This window comes from Tinamus guttatus, unplaced genomic scaffold (genome assembly GCF_059628265.1).
Source record: "Tinamus guttatus ecotype Peru unplaced genomic scaffold, ASM5962826v1 Tinamus_guttatus_pri_ptg000023l, whole genome shotgun sequence".
In the NCBI taxonomy this organism is placed as follows: Eukaryota; Metazoa; Chordata; class Aves; order Tinamiformes; family Tinamidae; genus Tinamus; species Tinamus guttatus.
In genome coordinates, this window is record NW_028288557.1 from 3867625 (window position 1) to 3893955 (window position 26331).

Consider the following 26331-nt stretch of genomic DNA (forward strand, 5'->3'; position numbering starts at 1 on the left):
AGTTGCAATTTGAAAAAGCTGTGCTCATTAAAGCTTATGATTAGCGCTTATTACCGAATCCTAATTACCTCTGTCTTCTCGATCGTCTCTCCTTTTCTGTTTTATTTCCCTGGTAACTAGTAATTGGATGCATTATTCTTTAGTATTGTTTTTATTATTAAAATAGCGATCTGAAGCTGAGACTGAGAGCATGTTATCCAGATTCCAACAGGGATTCATCCTGAAATTCCCCAAAATTTCCAAATCCCAGACCTATCAGTACCCCGATTTCTTCACAGCTCTAAATGCTTGTGGATAAAATAAAATGTGGATGCAGGGGTAGAGTCGGGGAGGTTCGGCTTTCCTGTTGTTATTGTTGTTATTATTTATTATTATTTGTTCTTCCCAGCTGGTTACAGAAGCTTCCTGGAAGGAGATGGTTCTGCGCAGGTTTCCCCACGCAAATAGCGAGTCGCATTGTGCCAGTAGAGCATTTCACTGAAAATATCCTGGCTGGCTCCCTGGTTGTGAAAGAACATTTCCAAAATTATATGGAGTGGGGATGTTCTCTAGAATCAACTTTGAATGCACTTTTTTTCCTCCCTAAAAATCAGGGGGTTTCAATCCACAAACAGCAAACCCAGTGACCATACCCTGTGCTTTCATGATGATATAGGCTGATAAGTTGCATGTAGCAAACCTTCTCCTTATCGTATTTCTTCTTTTCTGGCCTCCTGCTTGTCCTGCCAACAGTTGTTCCAGCCATCAGGAACATCTTCCTGGGTAGAGGCAGGTTCTGCTGTGACTTTTTCCCATCATTTTTAACAGAAATAAATGGCATGGATTTATAATTTGGATCTCAGAGATGTACAGTTTAAATAAATGAAGAGGAAGAGCATGGTCCAGCTGCCCTGCACTTCTCACATCTTTGCCCACGGGGTAGCTGCAAGGTCCAGCGTGTCTCGGTCCGCACCTTGTCAGGCTCAGTAAATGCAGAGGGATCCAGCCCCGGTGCTTCTGCCACGATGCTATGTTGATTCACATTTGTGGTGCAGCACACCCGCAAGTCACATTTCTGCCTCGTAGGATTCTCTGGATAGATGGAAATATGATATATTAATGCAGAGGACTTCTTTTTTTTCTTGTTGATTTGTTGCATGGGTTTTGTTTTTAAGCAGAAAGTTGCCATCTTTTTTTTTTTTTTTAACTTGTTGCAGTGAGGAACTGTGAAAGAGAATGTTTTCTCCTCAAGAGAATTGTTCCACATTAAAATATTTACATTCTATACTTGAGAACTGACCATAAAAATAAATAGTGGGGTGCTAAAAAAGCTATAGTAGCTGTTTCTTGCAGAAGAGGTAGAGGAGATGTTGCAGTCTCCTCCTGCTCTGGAGAATTGGCCTGGACCCAGTGACAGTTTATTATGTATTTCTTTATTTTTACAAAAATCTGAAATGTTAAAGAAAACGAGCCTTCCTTGCTTGACTTACTTTGGAAGATGCTCAAATGAAAATCTTCATTAAGGTAAAGATTTCATTACATTTCTTTTCATTCAGAGCACTCCTGCTCGCTGGTTCCTGGTGCGTATTCCTCCCACTTTCTGGGCACTGGGAAAAATGAAATGAGAGGGATGTATCCGTCCGTGGCATTTTACCTCTTGATGTGAATTGAGAAAGATCCCAGGACTGTCAGAAAATCCAGTTCGGAACGGACCTCAAGAGGTCTCTAGCCCAACCGGGACCTCAGACCATCAGAGCAGGCTCAATCCTAGGCTAGGCCTGAAATTCAGTTCAAATGTAGCGGGAAGAAGCGCTTTGGGCACCTTTGGATGAGGAAATCGGGGGTTCCTGAAAACACTTGTGCTCTTCTTTTCTCTGGAAGCTCCTTGGTCTGCGGCAGCGAGCTTGCTTGTGCCTGGTGAGCAGTGTCATCTGGGATTTGCTGGGTTCCTGCATGCCATCCGTGTTTGGCCTCAGATGTTCCTCCTTTCTCCATTCTTGAAGTGGATGTGATTTTTGGCAACTGAAACATGTTGTGCAGAGTTCAGTACCCCCAAGGAACTTTTTTTCCATGATTTTCTGTCTATGTTTTTCCATTGCAAAGACAGTGGTTGTCATAGGTAAATCTTTTTTTTTTTCCCCATTTTACTGGAAGTAATAACACAAGGTGATGCTACAAGATACAGAGTTGAACGTAGTCACCCTCAAAAAGGTCACCTTCATCAGAAGGAATTATCTGGACAAAATGCAAGAGTTAATCCCGAGAATTAATGGTTAGAGACTTACCATTTGGAAAAAGGAGGAAGATGAGGGTGTATGAGTTGTTCACAGTGGTTACACCATGAAGGTGAGCACCGGTGGGGTGGCAAGAGAAGCACCAATGGCAGTGGAATTGAGATGCCACCTTGCCAAGAGCCTGCAGGGCCACGGGAAGCTCTGGGGGAGGATGCTGGTTTTATGAGGACAGCCCAAAAGCCTTGGCCAGCGTCATGTAGCCAAGTGGAAACGGGATGGGCTCTAGGACACACCGGGGAGAGAGCCACAAGGGAGGGAGAAGGCGTCTTCCGTGGAAAGGCCGTGTTGGGCAAGGGTCGCGCGTCGCCTGCTGCCTTTGGGTGAGATCAGGCTGCACGAGAATGTTCAGTAGCTTCCAGATCAGCACAGCAACTCCCACCGCAGCCAGGGGACATGAAACTTAGTTCTGGTCGCTTAAATTATCAGTTATTATTATTAATTACTCCTGGTAGCAACCAGAAAGCGCGTTGTAGCATTAACGAAGAAGAGCGCTTGTCACCACTGAAGGCTTCTCCAGCAGTCTTGGGCAGATGTTGTTCTTTCCCACAGTGATTTTATTTTCATATAAACCATACAAAAATCAAAGTTAAAGTTTGCTGGGTGATATTATCTGTAACAATTGCAGATTCCCAGTTGCAGTAAATTGCAACTCCCTGCTGAGTCTTGAGACATAGTGCTTGGAAAAAAAAAGAAAACACTGCTTTTAATAATTCAGCATCATCTACATCACTGCTTTTACATCGAGGCTTAGAGTGACATTTGATACTTATTAGACCTTTTTTTTTTTTCCTTTTTAATTGGGCTCTGCCAGGCCTTTGACAATACAGTGCTGTATAGGAATATGTTGGTTTTAATTGCATTTAGTTTTGGTGACAAAAAAAGTAAAGAAACACATCACTAAGCAAAGGTCAGAATGTTCCCTCAAACCTCAAGCTGTTTTTCTTTTGACGATAGTCCTTTTTATTTTATTTTTTTAATTTGAAACCTTTTTGGGCTTTAATTTACATGCCATGTGAATTGTTAAAACAAAATAATATGAGTAAAAGCATGAAGCCAAATTTGTTTTTTTAACAGATGTAGCAAATTTTCAGAACAGATTTCAAAACGCATTTTTAAAATATTTTTTTCTGTAAATATTAGAATTTAACGTGAAAAAGGATGTTAATGTTGCCATGTTTTAACCATCGTCAATGTGCTGATGTTATTGGATTTTGGAACACTGGATGCTCCTCAAGTGAACGAAGCCCTTTGAAGAATGTTTCCTTAACTCTTCCAGAAGTGTCAAAAACGCCTTGTTTTTCTGATTTAATGTTTTTTTTTTTTTTTTTTTTTTTTTTTTTGTCCTTAAGGACATCCAAAAAACGGGCCTTAAGGGCCTCAGGAATCCAGGCGCCAGTGAGGCGGCCCTGTTAGCTGTGTCCGTATCGGTCAGCGGAATCCGGTTCCGCCAACTTCATCATTTTTCCAAATGGATCCGAAGTGGATAAGCTGGGGCAAAAAAAAGCAGTACCTCAATGAGAGGAAACTCCCCATGTTTATCACTTTTGTTGTGGAAAGTGGTTATCTGGCTTTGTTTGGAAAAGACCGAGCGTATTTCTGTGTGCTGGTAGGTGCGGGCTCCCTTTGGCCTTCAGTGACTGGTTTTGTTCCGTATAACCTTGAACGGCCGCGTTCACGTAGATGCTTTTGGATAGGAAAGTTCTTATTTGATCAAAACCTGAAGAGAAATGATGAGGACAACAGAGTAACCGTATGAAATAACCACTCGGAAAAATACAACAAAATCATCTTTCTGTCCTGTGGAGGATTAATGTATCCACTGCACAAGAAGGATCGTGACTGATCGGGGCTCTTTAGGATTTTATTGTTTTCCCAGTGCAAAAACTTAATGAACACATTTGAGATTACTACAAAAAGATTTTTAAAGTCTTAATAATTGCAACTATGCACAGTAGTTATTTTTATTTTTTGGTACTGTGAAATTATAAGATAATATGAAGCTTTTCTTGTGGCTTGTGGTAAAGATTTAGGCCACCAAGATGCAGGAGAAAAGGCACCATGTATTTATGAACTGCAAATTTTAGCTTTGCAAGCATTTATATAACAACTAATTAACCATGAACGTGATAATTTGCCTAGTCCAGAATGTTTCCATTAGTGTGAGCACTTAGGTCTATTTTACCTACCCATTTAACTGAGCATCTGTGATGTGGTATCTCTGCTTCTCTCCTTACTGATTTACGAGTTAAGCAGCAGTGGGGTCTTTTATAGCTTATAGTAGAGCCCTTTAGATGGCAAATTTGAGTCATTTGGCCACTCACTGGCTAAAGGTTGCAAATAAAAATGTGCAGAATAAAACTCTGTTTGCTGATTCTTGCTATTGTGGATTGACTCTAGTGTATGCATCCTCATTTATTCAACATTTTTTAAAAAGACAGAACATGCCTGGACTATATTTTCTTATCTTCGTCCGTACACACTTCTCCCTCCATCTGTATAAATCTTTGTAAAAGCAAAAGAAGAAAACCCTGGTTATAAAAAGTTTCATGTCAGCAGTTACATCCAAGCTGATCTGGGGTAATTTTTGCTCCAAAGAGTAGAGTAAATAACATATTTTCTCTTTTCAGACACTGGCCTTGAAGAGTTTTCTAGTTTACTCAGAGCTGTCACCATCATGCAAGAACCAAACCCTGCAGATAGACTTTAATAATCAGAGTTCCTTAATGCACTGGTTGTCTAAAGCAATCAATGTTGCAATCAAATAATGTCCCCGATAAAGCCTTGGCCAAGCAATTACTTTTAAATTATAGCTATAAAAGAGGATTTCAGCAAGATCTCCCTGACTGAAATCATAAACTCGGTAAGGCTGGAAATAGAAGCTGTCAGGATTATTCCTGAGTAATTTCCCTTTAGCAAATATTGCTCCCTGAGTCGTGGGCCGCAGTAGTACGTTTTTGTGTATTGTGCCGAGGAACGGTCACAATTAACTTTCCTAATTAAGTTCCTGCCTCAACTGAGCCTGCCCAACCCAGCAGAGCAAGCTGTGTTCATGCCAGAAGAGACATCCTTGCACTTTGTGGATTTTTCTACCCATTTTTAGACGTTTTAAGCCCAGCTTTGGAGCACTCTGATGGGTCTAATGTTCTCCAAATCTTCTATGCTGGGGACCAGAAGTTTTGCAGGGACGGCATGATTCCCTTAGCCCTTCACAGCGGGTGGGAACCATTTCACCTACCTTCAGCTATCTTCAAATTAGATCTCAAAGCCAATCCTGAAGACTTCTTTGGTGAGAGGAGAGAGTTGGGTATGTCCAAAGGATGACTCACTCACCTTGCAGTGGGGAAAAGAAGCTCAGACAACTTGTGTGCCCTGAATATTCTGTGTCTTGCACCACCTCAGCGGCAGATCACGTTGCTTTTTAGCTCGTGGCAGGAGGCAGTAAGGATTCAGTGCCTGACTTCCATGGCAGCAGTTCAGGGGTAGTTTGAGTATGACTTAGTTCCCCATATTTGCCAAGTCTTATGAAATACCATAGAAATCACTGGCTCAGAAGAGGTGCAGAGACCATCAGTGGATGAGATGCTAATCCTGGAAAACTAGAGCTTTGAGAGATTGAATTGATGGCCTGTAAAACACACTCAGATTAAGAAACGTCAAGTCCCAAAAGCAGAATGGGTAAGAAAATTGAGATACCTTCAGTTGTAGCAGGAGCAAACTGGAAACAGGTTATTACAGGCTCTTTTTGACATGTGCTGTCAATGCAACATCACAAGCTGGGGAGATAGATGAGGCACAAAGATTTACGCTGGCATGACGAGCGCGTCTTTGGGGTGTTCCTATATTGTCTGAGACTGGATATACCAAAAAAAAGTTTGCCGAAATCTAACAGTTCCTTGCAGTCACAAGAAGGGGACAGTGATGGCCTAGATTATACATCCTAAAATATCTTGAGCTGGGGAAATGCGTGTCAGGAATACCTGCAGGCCTCATTCTTGGAGGTGTTCTTGCAGGGTTACATGGCTTGAAGGGCAACCTAAGAGTTGCACTGTGGCCAGTAGGGTATTTTGGTGTTAGGGTGATCAGGACATCAGAAATTGAGGAACAATCTTGCATGCTCCGAATGCCTTCCTAAATAAGTGGAATTGAAATGTGTACCCAAGGCCAGGGAAAAGTTTTAAAGAGACATCGAAATGTGTTGAGATAATTCCATTCGTATCTCCGAGTACAGACTAAGGAGGAAGCATTAAAAAACCCTAATAATAACTTGTATTTCCTACTTATTTGACCACAAAATGGAAATCTCTCTCTCTCTATCTCTCCAGTCTAGTTTATATTTATTTATTAGTTTATTCTTTTTCTAATAAATTATTTCTGTTGACATGGGTCAGAATATGATCCAAAGTCCTGTGCAAATAATATTCAGCTATTGCACTTCAGAGAGTTCACAATCCTGGCTTCTGTACTTTCCAGACGAATTTCAGAAAGCACGGGCAAGAAGTTCGGTACTCATAGACCTTATTTTTGCTTTGCTTTAATTGCTGGTAATACAACATTGGTCGATCATGGAGACGAAATGTTGCTCAATTATGTCAAGAAATCTTTTTTTCCCCTACTGGCAATGTCATCTTGGGTGGTTTTATTTTAGTCTCCAAAGCACTAGTCTGCACCTTCTCCAGTCTTGAATTTTTTATAAGCGATGAATTAATGTTTGGGCAGAACACATATTTGTTAAAATCTTTGTGATTCCCTTGTACTATAAAATACGCTGTGACAGGGAACATCAAAGGGTCGGATGGGCTGGCTTGAGTCAATGGTGCAAGTCTAAGGCGGCTGTTTTGGGCTCTAGGCAGAGCACGTGGACTGGTTTAAAGGAATCTACATTAAAATTAGATGATCTTTCTCATTTAAGCTAATAAAACAGGGAAGAATCAGACTAAATTGAGGTAATTGCCTGAATAGTTGCTGATGACGGCATCCAGACCAGAGCACCCCTCTAGGTTCTGCACACAGCTGCAGAAGCTATAGCAAAATAAATCATAAACACCGGAAAGTTACGTGGATATTAAAGGAGAATCCTGCATAGAGTTGGAATGAGCTGTTTTTGGTCGTGACATCACTCACTATCTTAAACTTGTGTGTCCTGCAGAAATTCCCCAAATTCGTCTTCTCACAGGTCACTTGATGCTTGACAAGATTTGGTTTTGAGCTATATTTCTGCAACACATTTAGGATCCAAAAGACTTTAAAAAGTTGAATTCTTTTGGTTGCCTTTTATATTAACTATGTTATTTTTATAGTATTTAAGGTATATAGTATTCTAATGTAGTCAAGTATGGCTAATGGTACACTTTTCAGTCTTGATATTGGAATATCTTATTGTTATTAACTCAGACTTGAGAGCAGCAATTTGGTTTTAATGCTGGCCATTTAGCAAAAAGAATTGCTGTAATTTAGATGAGTATAAAAATTGCTTCAGTATATAGAGTATTCCTCATGTCATAGATGTAGATGTGTGGATTTTTTTTCTTCTTTTCCACTGTAAAGAGAAATTTTTGCTGTGTTATGCCCCTACCTGTGCTGTCTTCTCACTGTCTCTACTGGAAGCCAGAGCGTGTTTTAAAATGAAAATGCAGTTTGGGAAGAAAGAGGCTAAATATATAGGTCCAAATCATGGACATCAACTACTTTTAATAATTCATAAATTCATATACACTGTGATGTATAATGCAAACTCTATGCTGTGCTCAGTAAACATAGGGTTTTTCTGGAATCTTTAACATGACTGTTAATTATCACCTAATTGCAAAATTGCTCAATATTTGCCTAAATCAGTTTCCATTTAAATTTCAGTATCTCTTGAGTTTCGCAGCCTTAAATGATACAGAGCTCAAAAATGTATACAGACCTGAAAATCGAGTCCTGGTATCTAATGGGAGATTGAAAGTCCCCTCAGGAGATCTAAAATTAACATTTTTAGTCCAAAACTGAATCCCATCTATATGCCGAACAGGTAGTGTGGATAATGTTAACTATTCATGATGCAATGTTTATAAACAATCTTCAGTAGTTTGAAGGGGAAATATATATATATATGTTTTATATATACGCTTTATATATATTTATATTTTAACTCCGAGTAGCACTTCTGCCATGGAATATGTTCCAGCCTTTTGGATAGAGTCACGAACCAGCATGGTTCAGATTTGCCATGTAGATATGACAAATATATAGAGATATGACTAATGCATGAGTATTAAATATATATTGAATGCATACATTTAATACCTATACATAGAGCTCTTAATTGTTTATCCACATATCAACATCTCCAGCCTGATGGCAGCTGAGTTTATTTGGGTGGAAACTGAGCATCTGGTATCTCTGGTGACTTTGAACATCTCTAAAGCTTTCCAAAATATCCCAGGATGATACCCTAGATACGAGCAATCCTTCCCAAGCTAGCTACTTGACTTTATTATTTCTTCTTTTTTTAAATTGGAGAAGACAGAGACCTTTGACCTGTCCCAAGGGATCGGGCAATATCCACATCCTGCTTGGTGCAGCCGCATCAGGGAGACCGTGTCCCTTCTGCTGGCAGTTAAAATCAGTGACGACTGCTGAGGACTGGGCATGGGATAAAATAAAAAGAAATTATTTATTAATTAGAACTTGAATAATTTAGTAATGAAGCAATACGAATACATTCATAATTAAAAATTATAATAATATATACACGCCATAGATATTTTTTCCTGTGTTTGAAGTGTTTTGCAATTTCTTTAGCATTGTTTAGGAAAGGGGAACAATCTGCGTTAGTGCAGTCTGCACTTTGCATAAATGTTTAAACACATGGCACTGATTCAAGTGCTTGGTTGCCTTTTCCAGAAGCGCTCAGACATCTAGGAACCATTAGAGGAATCGATGGCGCTTTGGCTTCCCGCTCCGTCAGGGGCTTTTCAACGTGGGCACGTCGGTGCCCGAGGCCATTAGAGGCATTTCCACATCTTCCCAGATGCTTCAAAGGTGGTTCAGGTGCTTGGGCAAAGTGTGATGTTTTGATGCTGGTTCCTGTGTGTCGTAGACACGGGTTGGTAGGTGGGCGTCCTGTTCTGAAGGCCAACCATGGCTGATGACAAGTGACATGTCCGCCTTTGGAGCGGGAATGGCTAAGTGCTTCCCTCACAAAGGAACATCCAAAAGGGCAAATCTGATAAGCTAAAATCCAGGTTGCAACTACTTAAAGCAAAATGGTGCTCTCAAGCAATAAATAAATACTGTACAAAGGCAGTAGATAATTATGACGTTATTTTTAGCCCTGTGTTTTGATGAAAACATGGATTCCTGAGCTCAGTTTTGATCGACTGGATACAGTGGAAGTTTATAATGTTCTTTATGCCGTTTTAAAGGTTTAATGTTGGCTTTGCTCTACAATTTCAATTTAGTGTGAAAGACATTTGCAAGAGCCCTTTTGGACTCTTGTAGCCTTGGGGACTCAGTGGAAACCATATAGATGAGGCGCGGATGCGAGCGAGGCCCTCAGGACTTTTATTTTATTCCTCGTTCTGGGGTTAAATGCTTTAGGCTTTTGCCGTTTCAGACTAGATTACAACTGACAACAGTTTTGGAGATGTCCCAAGATAGATGTCTGTCCCAGTGAAGAGTAGGAAATCAAGACTTTCAAGCAGCAAAGTGATTTGGATCAATTCCCAAATTAGGTAGACTCCACTCAACCTTTTAGGAGTAACAATATGGTCTTAGAGTCAATGTCCTATATATTTGTAAGAGGACTTGCATATTTGCTGATTTAAGTAAACTTTATTAAAGAAAAATAGTCAATTGAACCATTGGCAAGAGAGCGTACAGGTGAATTTGTACCAGCAGAGTTTTTCTTTCTTGCAAATATTGTTTTGCTTACGGCATCTTGTCACCAGCAGTTGTGTAACTAGATTATACTTACATATATAGGTATATGTATATATATGTAGGTGTATATATAAAAGATATATATGTGTGTGTATGTATGTACATATGTATATTTATATTTTATATATATATAATCTTGTTTCCTCACCCTGACAAAATGAAGGGAGCTCCAACATGGGGAGGTTTGACATTCCTTTAATCAGTGGCCGTTATTCCGGTGTGACTTCACGACACGGCCTGTGAAAACCCCTTTCCTTATCCATCCATCAACGTTTGGTCTTGCTTTGATTTACTGAGGGAGATGTTGACATCGTCGCTTGACAACAGGGACATGTTGGAGGCTTCCTGGAGGCTTATTGCAGGTTTCTTCCCCTTCACGATATTGCACCCAGAATTGGCAGAAACATTATATAAATGCATATAATAATAATAATAAATAATTATTATGCATACAACAAGTTATTGTTATTATTACTACTCCCAGGACCATTGCCTGATGAGGAAGTTGCACTGGATTTTGGCACTGATAGATTTAAGGTGGTGATTACAGTCTGTACCAGAAGAGGAAAAATTGCCAAGGTTGAAATACAAAGCTTATTAAATTGGAAGTATATTTGCATGGCACATAACACCAGAAAGGTACTTAAAATGTAGGCAATTTTTTCATTTAGTTTACTTCTTGCTGAACTAGTGCAGTCCGAGACCTAACAGTGCGTTAAAGGTGTTCTGGCGTTTTATGTTCCCTTTCTCAGATAACTGGGTATCTTTTGCTAAAAATAGAGCCCTGCAAGATGAGAAATGTGTTTTTCTACAGTCCAGATGTGCTGCCTATATTTATGCCTTTTGTGGAGGAATGTGTTTTATCGGACATGGGCTAGTGCTTTAGGTGGAAGCTAATTGGTGCTGGTACACATGGGATTAAGAAAACACTCATTAACTGGGATAACACCTAATCTGACTGGCAGGTGTGCATGTAATCAGGAGGCACTGCTGCAAGAGGCAGAAATCAGACTTTAAAGCAGCTGTATGAAACATAAGGAATTTTTGAGAGTTTTTTTCAAGGATTTTTTCAAGCTGGTGTACGGGAGCCCCTTGTCCAAGGTAGCAAGCTTAGTTTTGGTTTTGTTTCTTTGGAAAGAGTGTAATGTGCCTCCTATGCATCTAATAAACGAGGTGAAGCTGGAAAGAAATGAAAATAAAGTGCATAAGGAAATGAGGGAAAAAGGAGAAATGTCCTATAAGCTTTGAAAGATGGTTGTTTGAGCCATCTGAGCCATTTGAAAAAGCCATTTGAGTCCTGTCTTGTGTGGATGGAGGAACTGTGCCTCCGCTTCTCCCTCTTACACGTTCCTTCTGAGCTTTTGCGTAATGTTAAGGTTACGTAAAGTAATTAACTCAAAATTAAGTAGGATTTGCTGTGATGAGTTAGGAGTAACTCTGTAAAAATGGCTTTTGGAAATCCAACCGATCAACAATTTCAGCGGTTTTCTAAAGGAATTTCAATAAAAGTCTTCTCAAATAAAGATCTTCACAGTTATAGACTGTGAAGCTGCAGGCAAATCAATGCTAAACTCATCCCAAATTGGATACAGTTACTCAGAAAGTGTAGAACAGTTGGCAGTTTTAGAGCACTTACTAGTTTTCCATTAGACCTCTGAACTGCACTTGGTGCAAGATGGGATGTATCCAGGGAAGAAGATAATGTGAGGGTGGGAGCAGGAGTTGCCTTGCTGCCACCCACCCACAGCTACATCAGCTTAAGAGTCAAGATGAGGCTTCATCTGGAGGTCTTTGCCTATCTAGGTGCTCAACACCCTACTAACAACCAGTCAGTATCAGCCATTGAAAAATATTAGAAGAAAGTTGGGCCTGGAAGATAACTCTGCCTTGCCTTGCTCTGTCCTCAGAAGTAGCCTGTTGCCCAGATATCTTCTAAATGTTTTTTCAGGAGACTAAAGCAATGAGGCGATTTTAAAGTCTTATCTGCTGAGTCTTACTGTACCTGAACATGGAGAAATTACTAATAATTGAGAGGAAGTGAAAACTTGTGTGTTAGGAACAAACAATTTGGAAACTGTGGGGAGGTTGGTATTTCTGGCAGTCCTAATGGCTACGAGTCTACACTCACCACTATTTGTTGGCAATTAATTTTGCAGAATCGAGGCTGAAACTGGGCTAATATTGTCCAAAGTTGCAAATACATATTGCTGCTGATATTGACACCATGGGTGGGAATGTCTCTATGAGATCCAGTTGATAAAGAGTCAAGGGGTAGAAATACCTATCATGCCAATTGATATGTGTTCATGTAGAACAGATTTAGTCAGATATGCTTGATTCCTACTTGAGAAGCAGCCAAGGAGGAAAATGTTTGGGTAAATTGACCATCCTCTGGATCAAGAATGGACCAGCTGGGTTTAGATGGGATAAACTAGGTTCTTGCCCTAGGCGGAGTACATAGCAGCAGACAGCTGTTGCCATTGGATTGCCATCCTGGAGGCAGGGTAGGGAGTGTGGCACCGGGTAAGAGCATGGCAGAGCGGAGACCTGGGACCTCAGGTAGGAAGTCCTTGTGCACCTCCAGGTCTTGCAGCACTGGAGAAGTGCAAAGAGAACTAGTGTCTGGGGTAGGTCAGCTGGCTCGCTGGTTAACCAGCTAGGCCAAGATGTCGAATGAAGAGAGCTGTTAAGCTGAGGAGAGTGACAGTCTCCTGAAGGTGTGTGGAGCTCTGGAGCTGAGCAGAGGTAGGTGGGCAGGGTGTGTGTGACAACCACTGTCCCATGATCCTCGTGTTCTCCAAATCACTATGGTTATAAAAGCTCCATTAGATTCGTAGTAGTCTGGACCAAACACAGCCCAAATTGAAATGCATGCTGCAGAAGGAACATGGGATATCAGAAGTGGGAGGTTGACGTACGCTCTGTGATGAGCTAACTCCCCTCAGGGGATTACTGGAAGGTGTAAAAAGGTCCACTTTTTGGAAAGTGAGGCACTTAGCTGCTTTTCTCAAAGAGTTTTGGGTTATGTCTGTCATGAAGGGGCAACATCTCTGTTATAAAAACAACAACATGCACACGAGTCCTTTCCGCGAAGTTCCTGCCTTGGATTTCAAGGCAAGCGTCGCAGTTGGGTCTTTGCATTTGTGATTTCTGAAGCACTCCTGTAGTAAATGTGTGCGTTCTGTCCTAATGCCATAACCTGTTTTTGTGTGCTGTGTCTCAGTGCAGCTTTCTTCACTGAGCTTTGCTAAATGCTCGCCTGTATCTTAGGTTATTTCCACCTTCTATCCCTTTTTTTCAGGCTGTATAGCTTTTAAATAAATCCTCAATCCTGGAAAATATCTGTATATTAGCTTAATATATATGTTATATATTAACTTGATTATATTCTCTCTTAATTTGGTGCTTTTCCATTCCTGTAAGCTTTGTTTTTCCTTTGTTTTAGAAAACATCCCTATAAAATTCTGATTTTTCTGAGCATCAAAACCTTAGGACTGCTATTTCCAATCTTCAGTAAGGTCTGCAGTTTGCAGATTCGGAAGGATAAATGTCTGAAAATGAACACAAATGAAATCTGTTTTCTGAATACTACTATTTATATATATAATTTTTAACAGTGTAATTGCAGAAAATTGGCATGCTATGTGGCTCAGGGAAAAAGCTCCTGGGCTTTTTGGTTGGCATAAGAATTACCACGGGTACATGTTTATTTGCAGAATATTGACGTTGGATTTACATTGCAGTTTACCTGCATGGCTACCTGTCCATCAAATTGTGCCGTAAGCAAGTTTTGCCTGAAGTTTTTGAGTAAAAATGAGAAGAAAATCATGAAACAAATGGAAAGCAAGCACACAGAGTTGTCAGATCTCAACTCCGTCTGCCTGTGACTCTTTTTTTTTTCTCCATCAAATAAAGCTGTTCTGAATTGCCATTTGAATATATGGAGCAAAATCACCTTTAATAAACATGCCAGCTCCCTCTGGGAGGAGGGCGCAAAAATATGGACATGCTAAACATTCAGAATGATAAAGTTAGACGTTGAGGAATACATTCTTCCTGGCCAAAATCATAGAGGTCAGGAATGCACATGGTGAATTCCGTCGCCTAAGGCATATTGAGGAATAACCGTGGAGGATTTGGTGAACATGATGGTTAGTGCTGAAGTTCTCGCTGTTTCTCATCTCCTGCATTTCAGAGCATGCATATTTGCAGGACACAACTTCTTTCTTATTAAAAGTTTAGTTTGCAAATTCTTAGTAATTTCAAGTGCAATAGCTGGCCGGCAGGCCCAAGTTTAATCGTTTGCGTGGAATCATAAATAGCTGAAGGCACGTGGTTAGTGCCACTGAAATCCATAATTCTGCTTACTCCTTCTCTCAGGGTTTAGATGCTTCACTGGGCTGTGCTGGCCGTGCTCAGCATTTTGCAGCCACAAAACCTTAGGGAGTAAACATCTCCTGGGAAGGTGTTTGAGAGATGAATGCTATAGCCAGCTCAGTGGGTAATGGAGCATCGTGTACCACTTAACGTTCCAATGGAAGGGCTTGCGAAAACAGGATGAACTGAAGGCTTTCAAAAAGGTTGAGTAATTTTTTGGTTCTACCTTTTGCAGCACTCTAAGAAGTGTAAGGTCTTCTCATTATTTAGTAAGTAGTTCAAACTCCAGCACAGTTATTACAGGAGAAATGTATACCTGGAACTGTTCCAGCCTGCTGTGCCGTACCAGAGGAGTCCTTTGAGCTGCTGGCAGCACTATGGAAAACATTTTTCCTATAGACTAGGAAAGGAGCTGTTTGTTGGCATCTTTGAACGTTGGCATTGTTCATCTTTGGCATTGAAAGATGGGCAGATCCAGACACCCCACGTGGTCGTGAGGCACGTGGTGAAGTGAGCGGCCTTGAGCTGGTCTTCATTACATCACCACGGTCTGTCCTGCCCCAATTTACCGTAAGTTGTCTGGAAATTTAGGGAAGAGTGGTTTATCAGGTTGATGGCCACCCTACTCGTTCAACCTCTGCCTTTGAACCCGTTGAGCTGTGGACCTTGTGCCGAGCATGAATAACACAGGTCAGCGTTGATTTTTGTCATATGCCTCTGCACTTGTTGTCTCTTTTTCTTTCTTTTTTCATAGCAAAACCCAGCAAACTCCCAAAGAGCAGTAATGTGATCCTTAGTAAGCGAGCAAACTTATCAGGGTAGGCAGTCTTTGTCGCGTTCTTAACCTCAATTACTGCTTGCCTTTGGGATCTGACTTTGAAGTGCTATGTGCGTTATTAAAAATTACTTTTGGCTGGGGATAGGAGAAATTTTAAACTAATAAATGGCATTAGAAGAAGAAGAAGGGCTCTTTCGTATTCAGTTTCGAGCATGATTTTTGATGACTAAAATCCCTCTCTATTTCTGTACAGTGGCGTTGCTGGCTGCAACTCTTGGCTTTAAGTTAGCGTTCTTCATCAAGGTCACTGTGATCTCTAATGATGATTCTACATATCTGCAAGTGACTTTTATTTGATATATGTATTAATGAGCAGCCATTGAGGATGGATGCTCCTCTCAGGCTTCAATAATGCATTGGAAAGAGGCCCCTTTGCTCGAAATTCTGCAAGTTTATCTAATGAAATGCATAGTGGATTTTTTTTCTATATATATGTACTTAGCAGGTTGGAAAATAGCTTCTCATGAATCATGTTAAGTACTCTGTCACCTCAAGAAAATGAACGTCTGCTTCTGTTCAGGTGAAATGCTCTTGCCGGCTGGATCAGATGGTTGGAGAAGCGAGGTATGAAAGCTCAGGACGAGCTTTAATAATGTTGGCATGCACTGTTGCAATACCTCTTAGTGAATAATTGGAGTACCCTCCTCAAGGGAGGCTGGTGGCCAATTATTTGGGCAGTGATAGTGCCCTGTATTGTGTCCCAGGAGTAAAATGGTGGCCTCAGGGTTGTATTTGTCCTTGCGTGCCGATGGAGGGGAAAAATAGCCCAGCTGGTCCCTCCGGGGAGGCTGAGGTCTCAGTGGAAGCCACTGGAGCAAGAAGAGGGAAACTGCCCCTTCTTCTGTGGAGCAGGAAACCCACGGTCTTTGACCCCAGGTTCCTTGACCCTAGGAACTATTGCAACAAATGATTTTTTTTTTTTTGGAAAAAAAAAAAAAACCTATGTCCTGCAGCCAAGTTCCTTGTGGTTGGTTTGCCTTGGTGGTTCTAGTTTTTCCTGATTATAAGCAGCTGTACCTAAGGTCACTTTATGCTCTTCCCCGTTCCCAAGGCCTGCATCTACGTCAGCAACTTGGTTCAGAGTAGCGGGAAATCCCTTAAAAGGAATAAGAGGGAATTAAAGGGAATCCCTTGCTTGAGTGCACTCAGCAAGTGTTGGTTTGCTAGTCCAAGAGGTTTCAGCATGCACCAGCTGGCTTTGTTTTGGTGGAAACTACCCTCCAGGAGCTCCAGCCTGAGTGTGTGCCGGCTGCTGGTGGATGCATTCGTTTTTCTTCTGGCTTGAAATCATCTGTGCTTTGAGGGACAGGAAGGAGAGACGGAGGTGGTCTGCTGTGAGGAATCTCCACGGGCCTTGAGGGACCAGTCATGTGTTTGTGGCCTGAAGTTTGCGGTTGTTTGACCTCAGTATTTGAACCAAAAGCCTCAGCACATAGCTGAAAGTTGGTTCCTACCAAAAGGGTAGACGTGGGTGAGCTGGAGTGGGAGGTCTTCCTTGCTGTAGAATGAAGGATTCTGCAGGGCCTAACCAGCCAACAGGGCCTGGTGTTCCCTCAGCCTCTTCACCCAGCCTCTTCTCTGCCTTCTTCTAAGGTGCGACTGAGTAAGCAGGTCACCACCAGTGCCTTCCCCTTTGTTGATGAACAACATTTATGTTGGGGGACCAGAGTGACTCCAGTACAAAGTAACCTCCACCGACTCAAGCAAGGTAAATGGTGGCTGGACATGAAAACTGTGGCAATGTTACGGCCTCATAGCAGTAGAAATACCATCAAGCTGTGCAAGACGCTCCTTTCTGAGCGCTCCTCAGAGGCTACCACTTGTGCCATGGAGAACACGGGCTGGATGCAAGCATGGAGGGCTAGGGAAAGCTTTTTAGATTGGGGATAATAAAAGTTTGGATATTCGGAGGGTATTATACTGGTTTTGTAAAATATCCTGGTCTAGAAGGGCAACTTTGCAATCCCTGCAATGCTTCTGGGCTAGAGAGAGGTGTTTATCAGCGAGGTAATGGCTTGTGTAATAATTATATCCCAAAATACCAACGTTGGTCCTGAATAAAATTTAACACAGACTTCTGGGTATGATTGCTCATGAAGCCTTGTTAAAATAAATGTACTATTAAAATAGAGAAATGAGGGCAGAAGCAGCTCCAACAGATGAATTTTATGAATCCTGCTGGAAACCGCAGGGTGTTTGGGCAGCCGTAGCTTCCTGTAGCAGAAACGTCCGTTGTTTTGCTTTCGACTATTTTTGCTGATTCTATATTTTACTCCTACCAGCTGTTCCACTTCACCCTGCTGAAGCCAGTTAGGGACTAACCCGAAATGTAACATCTGTCCTTGCCCTCCCCATACAAGTGAGGTTGCTCATACGTTTCTCATTACAATAAGTGTGCTGGTGTTTGCTGTTTAATTAATGACAGTCATTAACGGCTTAGCAGTATTTTAGACTCCAGTTTGAATTCAGCACTTGCCGATCTCAGTTTGCCCAGCCGCTCTCCATGAGCATGATAACTTTTCCGGCATGGAAGAATGAGGGTTGATGTCCTGGGCCAGGCTGAACCTGCTGAGGGCCCTGCAGCAGAGGCTTAATGTAGAGTGTCATAGGGCTAACGTATATGATAATTTCTCTGCATACTCCTAGACCTCAGGAAGTGTTGTTTTAAGGATTTTCCAAAAAGGGAACTTCATATATTACAGTCTCCAATGTGTTTCTCTCCCGTGAACCCTCTATAATTGTGCCTTGAAGACGCGTGGACTTTTACTGCCTGCAACATCCTTCACATACCTTAAAAACAAACCAACCACATGCCATCTTGTGTGTTTTGAACCTACTTGTCACTCTTTTCTCTTAACTCCATCCCATCTGCAGAATCCTAGAAGGAGGGTTCGGGTTGGTGGGACTTCTGGAAGTCTCCAGTCCAACATCCTACTCAAATGGTTGCTCCTGTGTTGGAAGAGGTACCAACTCTTTGCTTGCCTTCTCCCTTGCTGCCTTGCCATCCTCCCACACCTATGTGCTTGCAATGGTCATCTCTTGTCCTTGCTGAAGTCAGGTTGGTCCACAAAGGAGCACATGCACCCAAGACATGAAGAGATGTCATCACTGTCCGTAATCTTGGGGCAAAAGTCATGGAGGAACACAGTTACTTGGCTTGCTTTTCTCCCTTTCCTCTGAAAGCCAAGAGGTTCCCGCGTACCTGCTCCGTGACGGTTTTATGAGACATTTACGGGCGTACGGATGTGAAGATTACTAACAGCTAGTTTACATTAGCCTGTAGTGTTACTGTATTTTTTTCCCCAGCCAAAATCTGTACTTAGCGTGCTCTTTTCATGGCTCAGCACGCAACAGCTTGAAAGTGTCAGAATTAATGAGGGGGAGAAAGACGCTGTAGCGACTGCAAGTGCAGGGAAAAAAGATGTAAAGGAAGAGATAATATTTGAGTCATAGCTCCAAGTCATTGCTCTGATGAGGAATTAGAGCTATGTTTTCTTGTCGTATGACTCATGTACTCTTCAATGCCCTTTTTTGTGGGTGCGTGTTGTATCCCGACAGTGAAGGTCTTCCTGTGGTTCTTCAGTGCTTCTCCGGGAACCTGTCAAAGATGCCACCTGGGTGAGGTGTCACCAGGTTTTCCCTGTGCTTCTCTGCTTCCCTTCCTGTCATCTCAGCTTTCCGACATCAAAAAAATAATTTTGCCAACGTCAAGTCTGCAATTCGCCCTTTGCGGTGGGAGCTGAGAGGGGCGGTGGGAGGCAGCGTCTCCCCACCCTGCGGCCCTACAAAGTGGGGAGAAACATATGGAGTAGGAAAACCCTGGTTTCTAAAACATGATGTTTGCTGCAAATAATTTTATGTAATAAGCAAAACGTCTGTGGGGTTCACACAAGAAATTTAGATATTTGAGCTGCATAGAGGATTTTACTAAAATATGTATCTGCAAACAGTGCAAAGTAATATAAAGACATACTGGATATGACACCTTTCAGGGAATAATTTCTTCCATCGCTTAATATTATAAAGTCTGCCTACATGTAGCAATGCAAAAATTCATCCTTGCTTTATACGCTTGTCCTTTCTCCTTAATGGAATAAGATTGCTATCGCTGTAATTTGTTCTACTAATAGCACTGAGTAGCACTAAGTCATTCTCTGCATTCCTCTGCTTTTATATGGACAGCCCCATTTATGTTTTTCTTCTTGGTATTTATGTTTTTACATGATTATAACAGGTGTGGGTTTAAATTTTTGTTAATAAAACCCCCAGTGCACAGCTACAGTGCTCCTAAGAAAAATATATGCAACACACACGGGCTTGATCTGCGCACAGAAAGCAAGAATATATGAGAAAAATTCTCCTATAAATCACATGGCCGAGAAATAGCTTGAAGATGTAGCAGCGTCACCCTCCTCTTGCAGAATTTGAACCCAAATCTGGTATGGATTTTGCTCTGCAGATCTTAACTTTATGATACATCCCAGGAGTGATGGTATTAGAAGAGAAGATGCAGAGAAACGTGACTGGGACCCGTGGGATCCCATTAGTTCCTGCAGCAAAATCCACATACAGGCATCGTAAAGAGTTTTTATGCACAGCAGAGCTAGGAAAGGTAATACACTGATTTTTCAGTACTTGTTAGATGAAGGAAAAAAAATCTATACTTTCATAAACTTTTGCAGATTTAGATTTTTTTTTCTTTTTAATCAATAAAAGCGTCTCGTCAAGGAAGTGTCTGTGGCCAATTAGTCATACGTATGGAAGGCATGGATAGCACTTCTCAATTCACGCTGTTATTATTCATGAAGAAAAGCACCCCGCAGCGGCAGCATTCGGAGGGAAGGCGTCCGGCTGTGTAAATGGATTTCCACGTGGCTTCACGCTGCTCGCTCTGGTTGAGGGAGCTTTAGGGGAAAGCTGGCCATACGCACTCTCCTTCTTCCATTAAAAGGGCCCAAATAGCACCTAGAGATGGGGAGAAGAAAGCAAAGGCAGAAAAAAACAGTAGTTTTCAAACCTCCAAATAGAAAATGTGAGCAAATTCTACCTGTTTTTCAGGGCCGCCTTTAATGCTTTACTCAATCTTTTGCACCCTAAGGATGATCAAACTAATTCCGGACTGAGCAACTCACCCTAAAAATTAACACTAGTTTCTAACCTCTTGAGTTTCAGTTGCCTGCCTGCTCGTTGCATTTGCTGTTCTACCACTTGGCCAAGTGCATCCCAAGATGGTTTTTTTTGGGGCTGCAGTGTTGAGATAGGAAGTCAAAGAGAGATTCTCCAGGCAGAATTTTGGGAAGTTTTTATGATTTTAAGAAACCGAGAGGCTTATGCTTGGAGGATGTGTCTCAGGTCTGTCTAGCAGGGCACCAGCTCCAAATCCTGCATCTGCGACACAGGTTTGTAGGACATTGGTTTCCCTGCTGCAACGTCCATCCGAGGTGCCTCATCTCTCTTTTTTTCCCCCCATTGCTTTTAAATGATGCCTTGGGCTTAGTTCGTCATTTGATTCCCTTCCAAATGGGCAGCCTTAAGATACTTCATTTAATTAGTTATATTGATCTTTTTGTTGTTGTTCTTGGGGGGCCTGGTAGGGAATGAGCTGGAACCAATTTGCAGTTCCCTTTCAAATGGGAATGTATTACTTTGCTCATTACTCTTAAGAAACCTGAGTTCTCTTAATGGTTTCACATTCATGGCATGCCAATGAGATGATGCTTGCCTGGCTGAATCTCACATGCTGTGGGAAGTTTGGGTGGTTTTCTCCTATTTTTTTCCCCTTCTTCTAGTAATTCCAAGCATTTTGCTCCTCCTCCTTAGAGGTTCACCTGCAGTGAAGACTTCTCAGTGTTGGCTGCATTAAAAAGTTGTTTGAGCAGCCCGGTTTTAAGCTTCTGCCTTGCATTAGACCCTCCTTGGGCATCTCTTAGTCTTGCCAACACATGTCAAGACCTGCCAACGCTTCCGATTAATCTTAAAACGCTACATGAAGGCATTTTGGGAGAGGTTTCAAATCATTCTGGATAGATTCTTTACAGACTGCTTTAAGGAACTATTTCATATTTTGTCCAATCACTTAATGTCACCTGAGATACAGTTTCTTAAATACTTTGCGAGATTTGTGTTGCACAAGGGAAGTTTAATTAAAACCCTAGAAAACTTTCTGGATAGCAGAAATTTAAAAAGACTAGAACTAAAAAGACTAGAATTTCCATAATAAATATTCCGGAAAATAATGGCTTGTTTAAAGATAGCGTATTAGAATATCTGCACTTTTCATAATAGAAATGATATGGACGTGATTCGAATTTCAAAGAGGAAAACGCTGATACAATGGAAGACTTGCACAATGCACGATTCATCCTTGTTGCAAGGTCTTTCTAAGACCAAGAAGTTAGGAGCCTTCAAAAGGGGACTGAGATATTTTTGCAGGGGAGGGCAGAGGAACATGCTCAGTTATGTCAGATGAAAAAAATAAACAGCAACACATATCCTCAGCCAGCAACTGAGTCCTCACTTAATAAGACACCCGTGATGGGGGTTTTGCGGGAAAAATGATTAGGAGATGTCTTGGACTTACTACCACTTGGTTGAGTCGAGTCTACGCTGCTGTGTTGCCACCTCGCGTAACACGAATGCAACTGGCATTGCTGAGAGCAGCGCTTCAGTAGGGGCAAACGGCTTCACAGGCTCACAGAAGGGTTGGGGTTGGAAGGGGCCTCTAGAGATCATCTACCCCAACCCCGCCTCTGAGTGCGGGGACACCCAGAGCACGGGGCACAGGGTGGCATCCAGGTGGGTTGGAGATCTCCAGAGAAGGAGCCTCCACAACCTCTCTGGACAGCCTGTGCCAGGGCTCTGGCACCCTAGCATCACTTCTTTAAAAAGAAATGCTACTGCAGTACCTGTTTTAGCAATTTGGTGGTGAAAAGCCACAGTTCGTAGATCGCCAGACACGATTTGGGACGAGCGTCCCATGTCTCTCAATATGAGACCTCCTGGTTCTACCTGGTTGCATTAACTCTTTGTAGTGGAAACCAGCCGGCAGTGCAGTGGTGATTCAGGATGTACCCAGAGGGACAGAATAACTCAACATGGCCTCGTAATCTCATTGATGGGGAAAACTTACGCTCGAGTCAAATGTCAGATATAGCTGCATTAATGCGACTTACCTGGGCAGAAGGAGCATCAGAGCGATTGAGTCCATTGGGCTTCTCTGCTGGAGTCATGAAGTATTTGCACTTATTTCTCCCCACTCTCCACTTTTGACCCCGGAAACCCCCCTTCCTTTGCTCTAACTCTCCTTTCCCATTTACTCAGGAGCGTTTTGCAACAGTTCATCTGGGACTGCAGATTCAGATGAACCTCTTCCTCCAAGAAAATCTTGCCAGAGAGCGCAGGAAACTGTGCGTTGGCCGAGTTTAATTAAAATCTTCTCATTATCCATCATCTTTGTTTGGAACTTGCATTGGAATCCTCCTTTTGATGCATTTGCTGATCTCTAATGTGCAATTGGTGGTGCTCCATAATTACTGCGGAGCACTGTGCAATACCTTTGTCTGAAGGCCTAGAAATGCAATCTTTGACACCCCTAATCAATAAATTAGAAGGGCCAGAGATACCTGCCAGGTGCAATTTGGGAACTGGAGCATCCCTCCACCCACTGCCTCTGCTCCGATGCCGTTTCCCAAAGTACAAACAGGCGGGAGAATAAAGCAGTACCCGGTACTCAGCACCATCCCGTGGAGCAAGGTGCTTTGCCCCTGGATTTGGCCTTGGCAGAGCAATTTACAGCCGAGTGATTAAGTGCACCAGGAGGGTCTGTCTTGATGTATTAGTTTCTGTCTTAGCTATATGTGTATTTTTGAATTATCTATCTGATGGAATAAGGGGGGAGAAAGGTGAGTTTAACCATTTTTCTGTCTTCTGAGTTTCATCAGCTGCCTAACCGTTCTGCTTTCGATACAGGGATTATAGGAAAGATGTAGGCAAAGGCTATAATTTTATACTGAAGAATGGCGGTAGTTGGGAAAAAATACATATTTCGAATGAGCAAGAAAGACAGTAAAGTGTGTTCATGGTAAAAATAAAAGTCCTGCAAGTCACAAATAACATGGACCAGCTCCTCAGTCTGGAAATGCCGGAGAGTCTTCAGATGATGCAGAACCTTTTGCAATGCTATTTGAAGAAGGAAAAAAGGAATTTGCATTTTCAAGGGTTTACTTTCTATAAATATTGTTACCAATTCCAAAAAAAAAAAAAAAGGCAGCCCTCATTAATCACAGTCTTAGTGAATGGAAGGACTAGCAAAAAAAGCAGAGTATCTTGATGTGTTTTATTCATGGGACTATTTGTAAATATAGCTTTTTGTGCTCCATCTTTTCTGTTTCCTATAGAGTGATGGGATATAGAGATGAAATTTATACCAATTACTCTTTTCGGAAAAAAGTCAAGACAAAACCCATGTAGTTTCAGTAGTTTTGAGAGCAGCTTTGCCCAAGTCAGCTGTTTCTCTAAGGAAGGAGCCCCCCTCGAAACATCATGGATAGAAACATTGATAATTGATGCAAATGTCTAAGTTGTATGTGAACTGATATCCTGTAACGTTTGGGATTCTGTGCTTTCAATCCACGAGATCCTGTTGGCTTCCCTTTGCCCTCATTTTTATGCAATATTGAGCTGTTACGTTGTTAGGTTTGCTTTTGCACACTTGGGGTGCTGCTTTTGCTTTTAAAATGTACGGTCCATATATGCACATCCATATATATGCATCGCATATAGGGTGCAGCAGAGATGTGGAAACCAAAGTTGGGGGGGATAAAAATCAGTGCATACTCAATTATTGGGGTATAACAGTTCTTGAATCCAAAGTCCATGAGAGCAACCTGCTGGGACTCCTTTAACATCTTGTGCCACGGTGGCTCTTGGGCAATATATTTGCCAAGCCCAGGCGCTAGAGCTAAAATTTAGGATAAAGTTGGCTGCCTGTTTTGAGGCCATTTCATACACGTTTAGGCCATTATCTGGCCGATGAAATTTCCATCGAGGTTTTGAGGTGGGTGTCCCTGTTTTCACGCTTTCTTCTGACACCTTCCGCAGCTCGCAATGGTTTTTTGCATCGAGTTTTGATATTTGCTAATTGAATTTTACCCTTGTCTTCTTTCTTTTTCTTTTTTTTTTCTTTTTTTTTTTTTCCTCCAGCTCTCGTAAATGTGAAACTTTGGGCTATTGATCGGCAATGTTTTCAAACAATAATGATGAGGACAGGCCTTATCAAGCATACTGAGTATATGGAATTTTTAAAAAGGTAGGACACTGGTTTACTTTATTAAAAAAGTAATAATAATTATACCGTAAAAACTGCTCTCTTGCAGTTTTGCTCTTTTTTTGCGGGTGTGGTGTTTGCTTGCTTGCTTTCCATCACTTTTGCTTTGCTGTTTAAGCCTCTGTATGCTGTGCCCCGCAGCGCGGAGGGCGAGCGGGAGCAGTTTGGCTGCTGCTGAATCCTGTTCCCATTGCAAGTTATTTGTTTGCAAAAGGGAGGAGAGGGCCCTAAGGGTATCAAACCATGAGCTGCATAGAAAAGCAAGAAAAAAATAATAGAATTATTTCAAAGCTTGCCTTATCGCAGAAGTAAAAAAGAACTCCCATCAAAAAAAGAACTCCCTAGAGAGAAAATCTCATTTAAATAGTGACCTAGAAGCAAGTCTGTGGGTGTATTTTTGCACTTGCAAGCAGAGACCAAGTGCAGGCTTCTCGTGAAGCCAAAGCTCTAGGTTTCTACACGATAAGGGCTGGATGGTTCTCAAGAGACCTGTGAAGTCCCTCGTTCCTTAAATCTGAGTTTAATCTCTCGAATACTGTTCAGTTAACGCTGACATCTCAAATTATAATGAAGCTTCCTTCCCGAAGCTCTGAGTGATGTTCTAATATCTCAAGCCTACCATAGCACCAAAGAATCAGACCCACGCTAGCAGAAATAATGCAGTGTAGTGAATGCAGTCATAATAATATTTATTACCCCATTGTGTTGATACAAATTGCCTCAAAAACAGAAAAAAAATCAGAAAACCAAACGCTGTGCTGACAGCACCCCCCAAAAATCATGCATTTCCATGGTAGCAAGCAGGGACCTTCCTTGCCCAGTGGTGGATTAGACCAAGAAATGAATATACAAGATCAGGTCCGGGGGCAAGGGCCTGTGGCGCTTGTTCAAAGCCAAAGCTCTGCCCATGTTAAGCTCTTAAGCTTTGAGCTTTAATAAAGATTTTCTCGGAGATTGTCAAGATTAATTTGGATGCAGGTTGCGTGTAGGCTGCCCATCTGTAATTTTAAGGCCAACAGTGTGAGGAAGAAATGGAGAATAGTTTTCCCACCCGATGCATGAGCTTCTTGGTCACAGCCCATTACAACATGCCCAGTGTCTTATGAATACTCCTTAGAAATGGTAACATCAAGGAGATATCTCTTTATTTCTATTGTGTAGCATCAGTTTGGCATATGTTTCTTCCTGGGCCACAATCGTAGTGCGAGCCAGGCTAGTTGCATGGTTTTCATTATAAAACAGCATTTTCCCCTTGCTTCCTGTTTTTTTTTTCTCTGTACATCAATAGCTATCTAAAATGCAATATAAATTTAATTTTTCATGTTAACAACATATTAAATGTGGAGGCTTCCCTGCTGGATGCTTTTAAAAAAGATACCTTAAATAAAAAATCAGGGGAGTGTATCAATTGTTGAGTCTCCTCTTTGTGTGTTATTTTTTTCCCCCTTAGTAATAAGTGAAAGAAAATGTTCCTGTTAAGAAATCAAACATAATAGAGTTTTCTTATAAAGACATAAGTCGAACCTGTTCATAGAAAAGTCCGTGTGCTGGTTTTCTCTTTATACTTCATAACCCTGTCGTTGGTCACAAACAGG

The 26331-nt window shown here is 41.7% G+C and overlaps 1 protein-coding gene across 2 annotated transcripts in view; it reads left to right on the forward strand.

The window, feature by feature from the left end:
- Positions 1-26331, forward strand: part of PRKG1 (protein kinase cGMP-dependent 1) — a 305135-nt gene that overhangs the window by 138815 nt on the left and 139989 nt on the right. For both annotated transcript variants that reach the window (XM_010224611.2, XM_088525673.1), the window contains exon 4: positions 24613-24718. In XM_010224611.2, coding sequence (XP_010222913.1) covers positions 24613-24718 — 106 coding nt within the window. The remainder of the gene's footprint in view (positions 1-24612; positions 24719-26331) is intronic.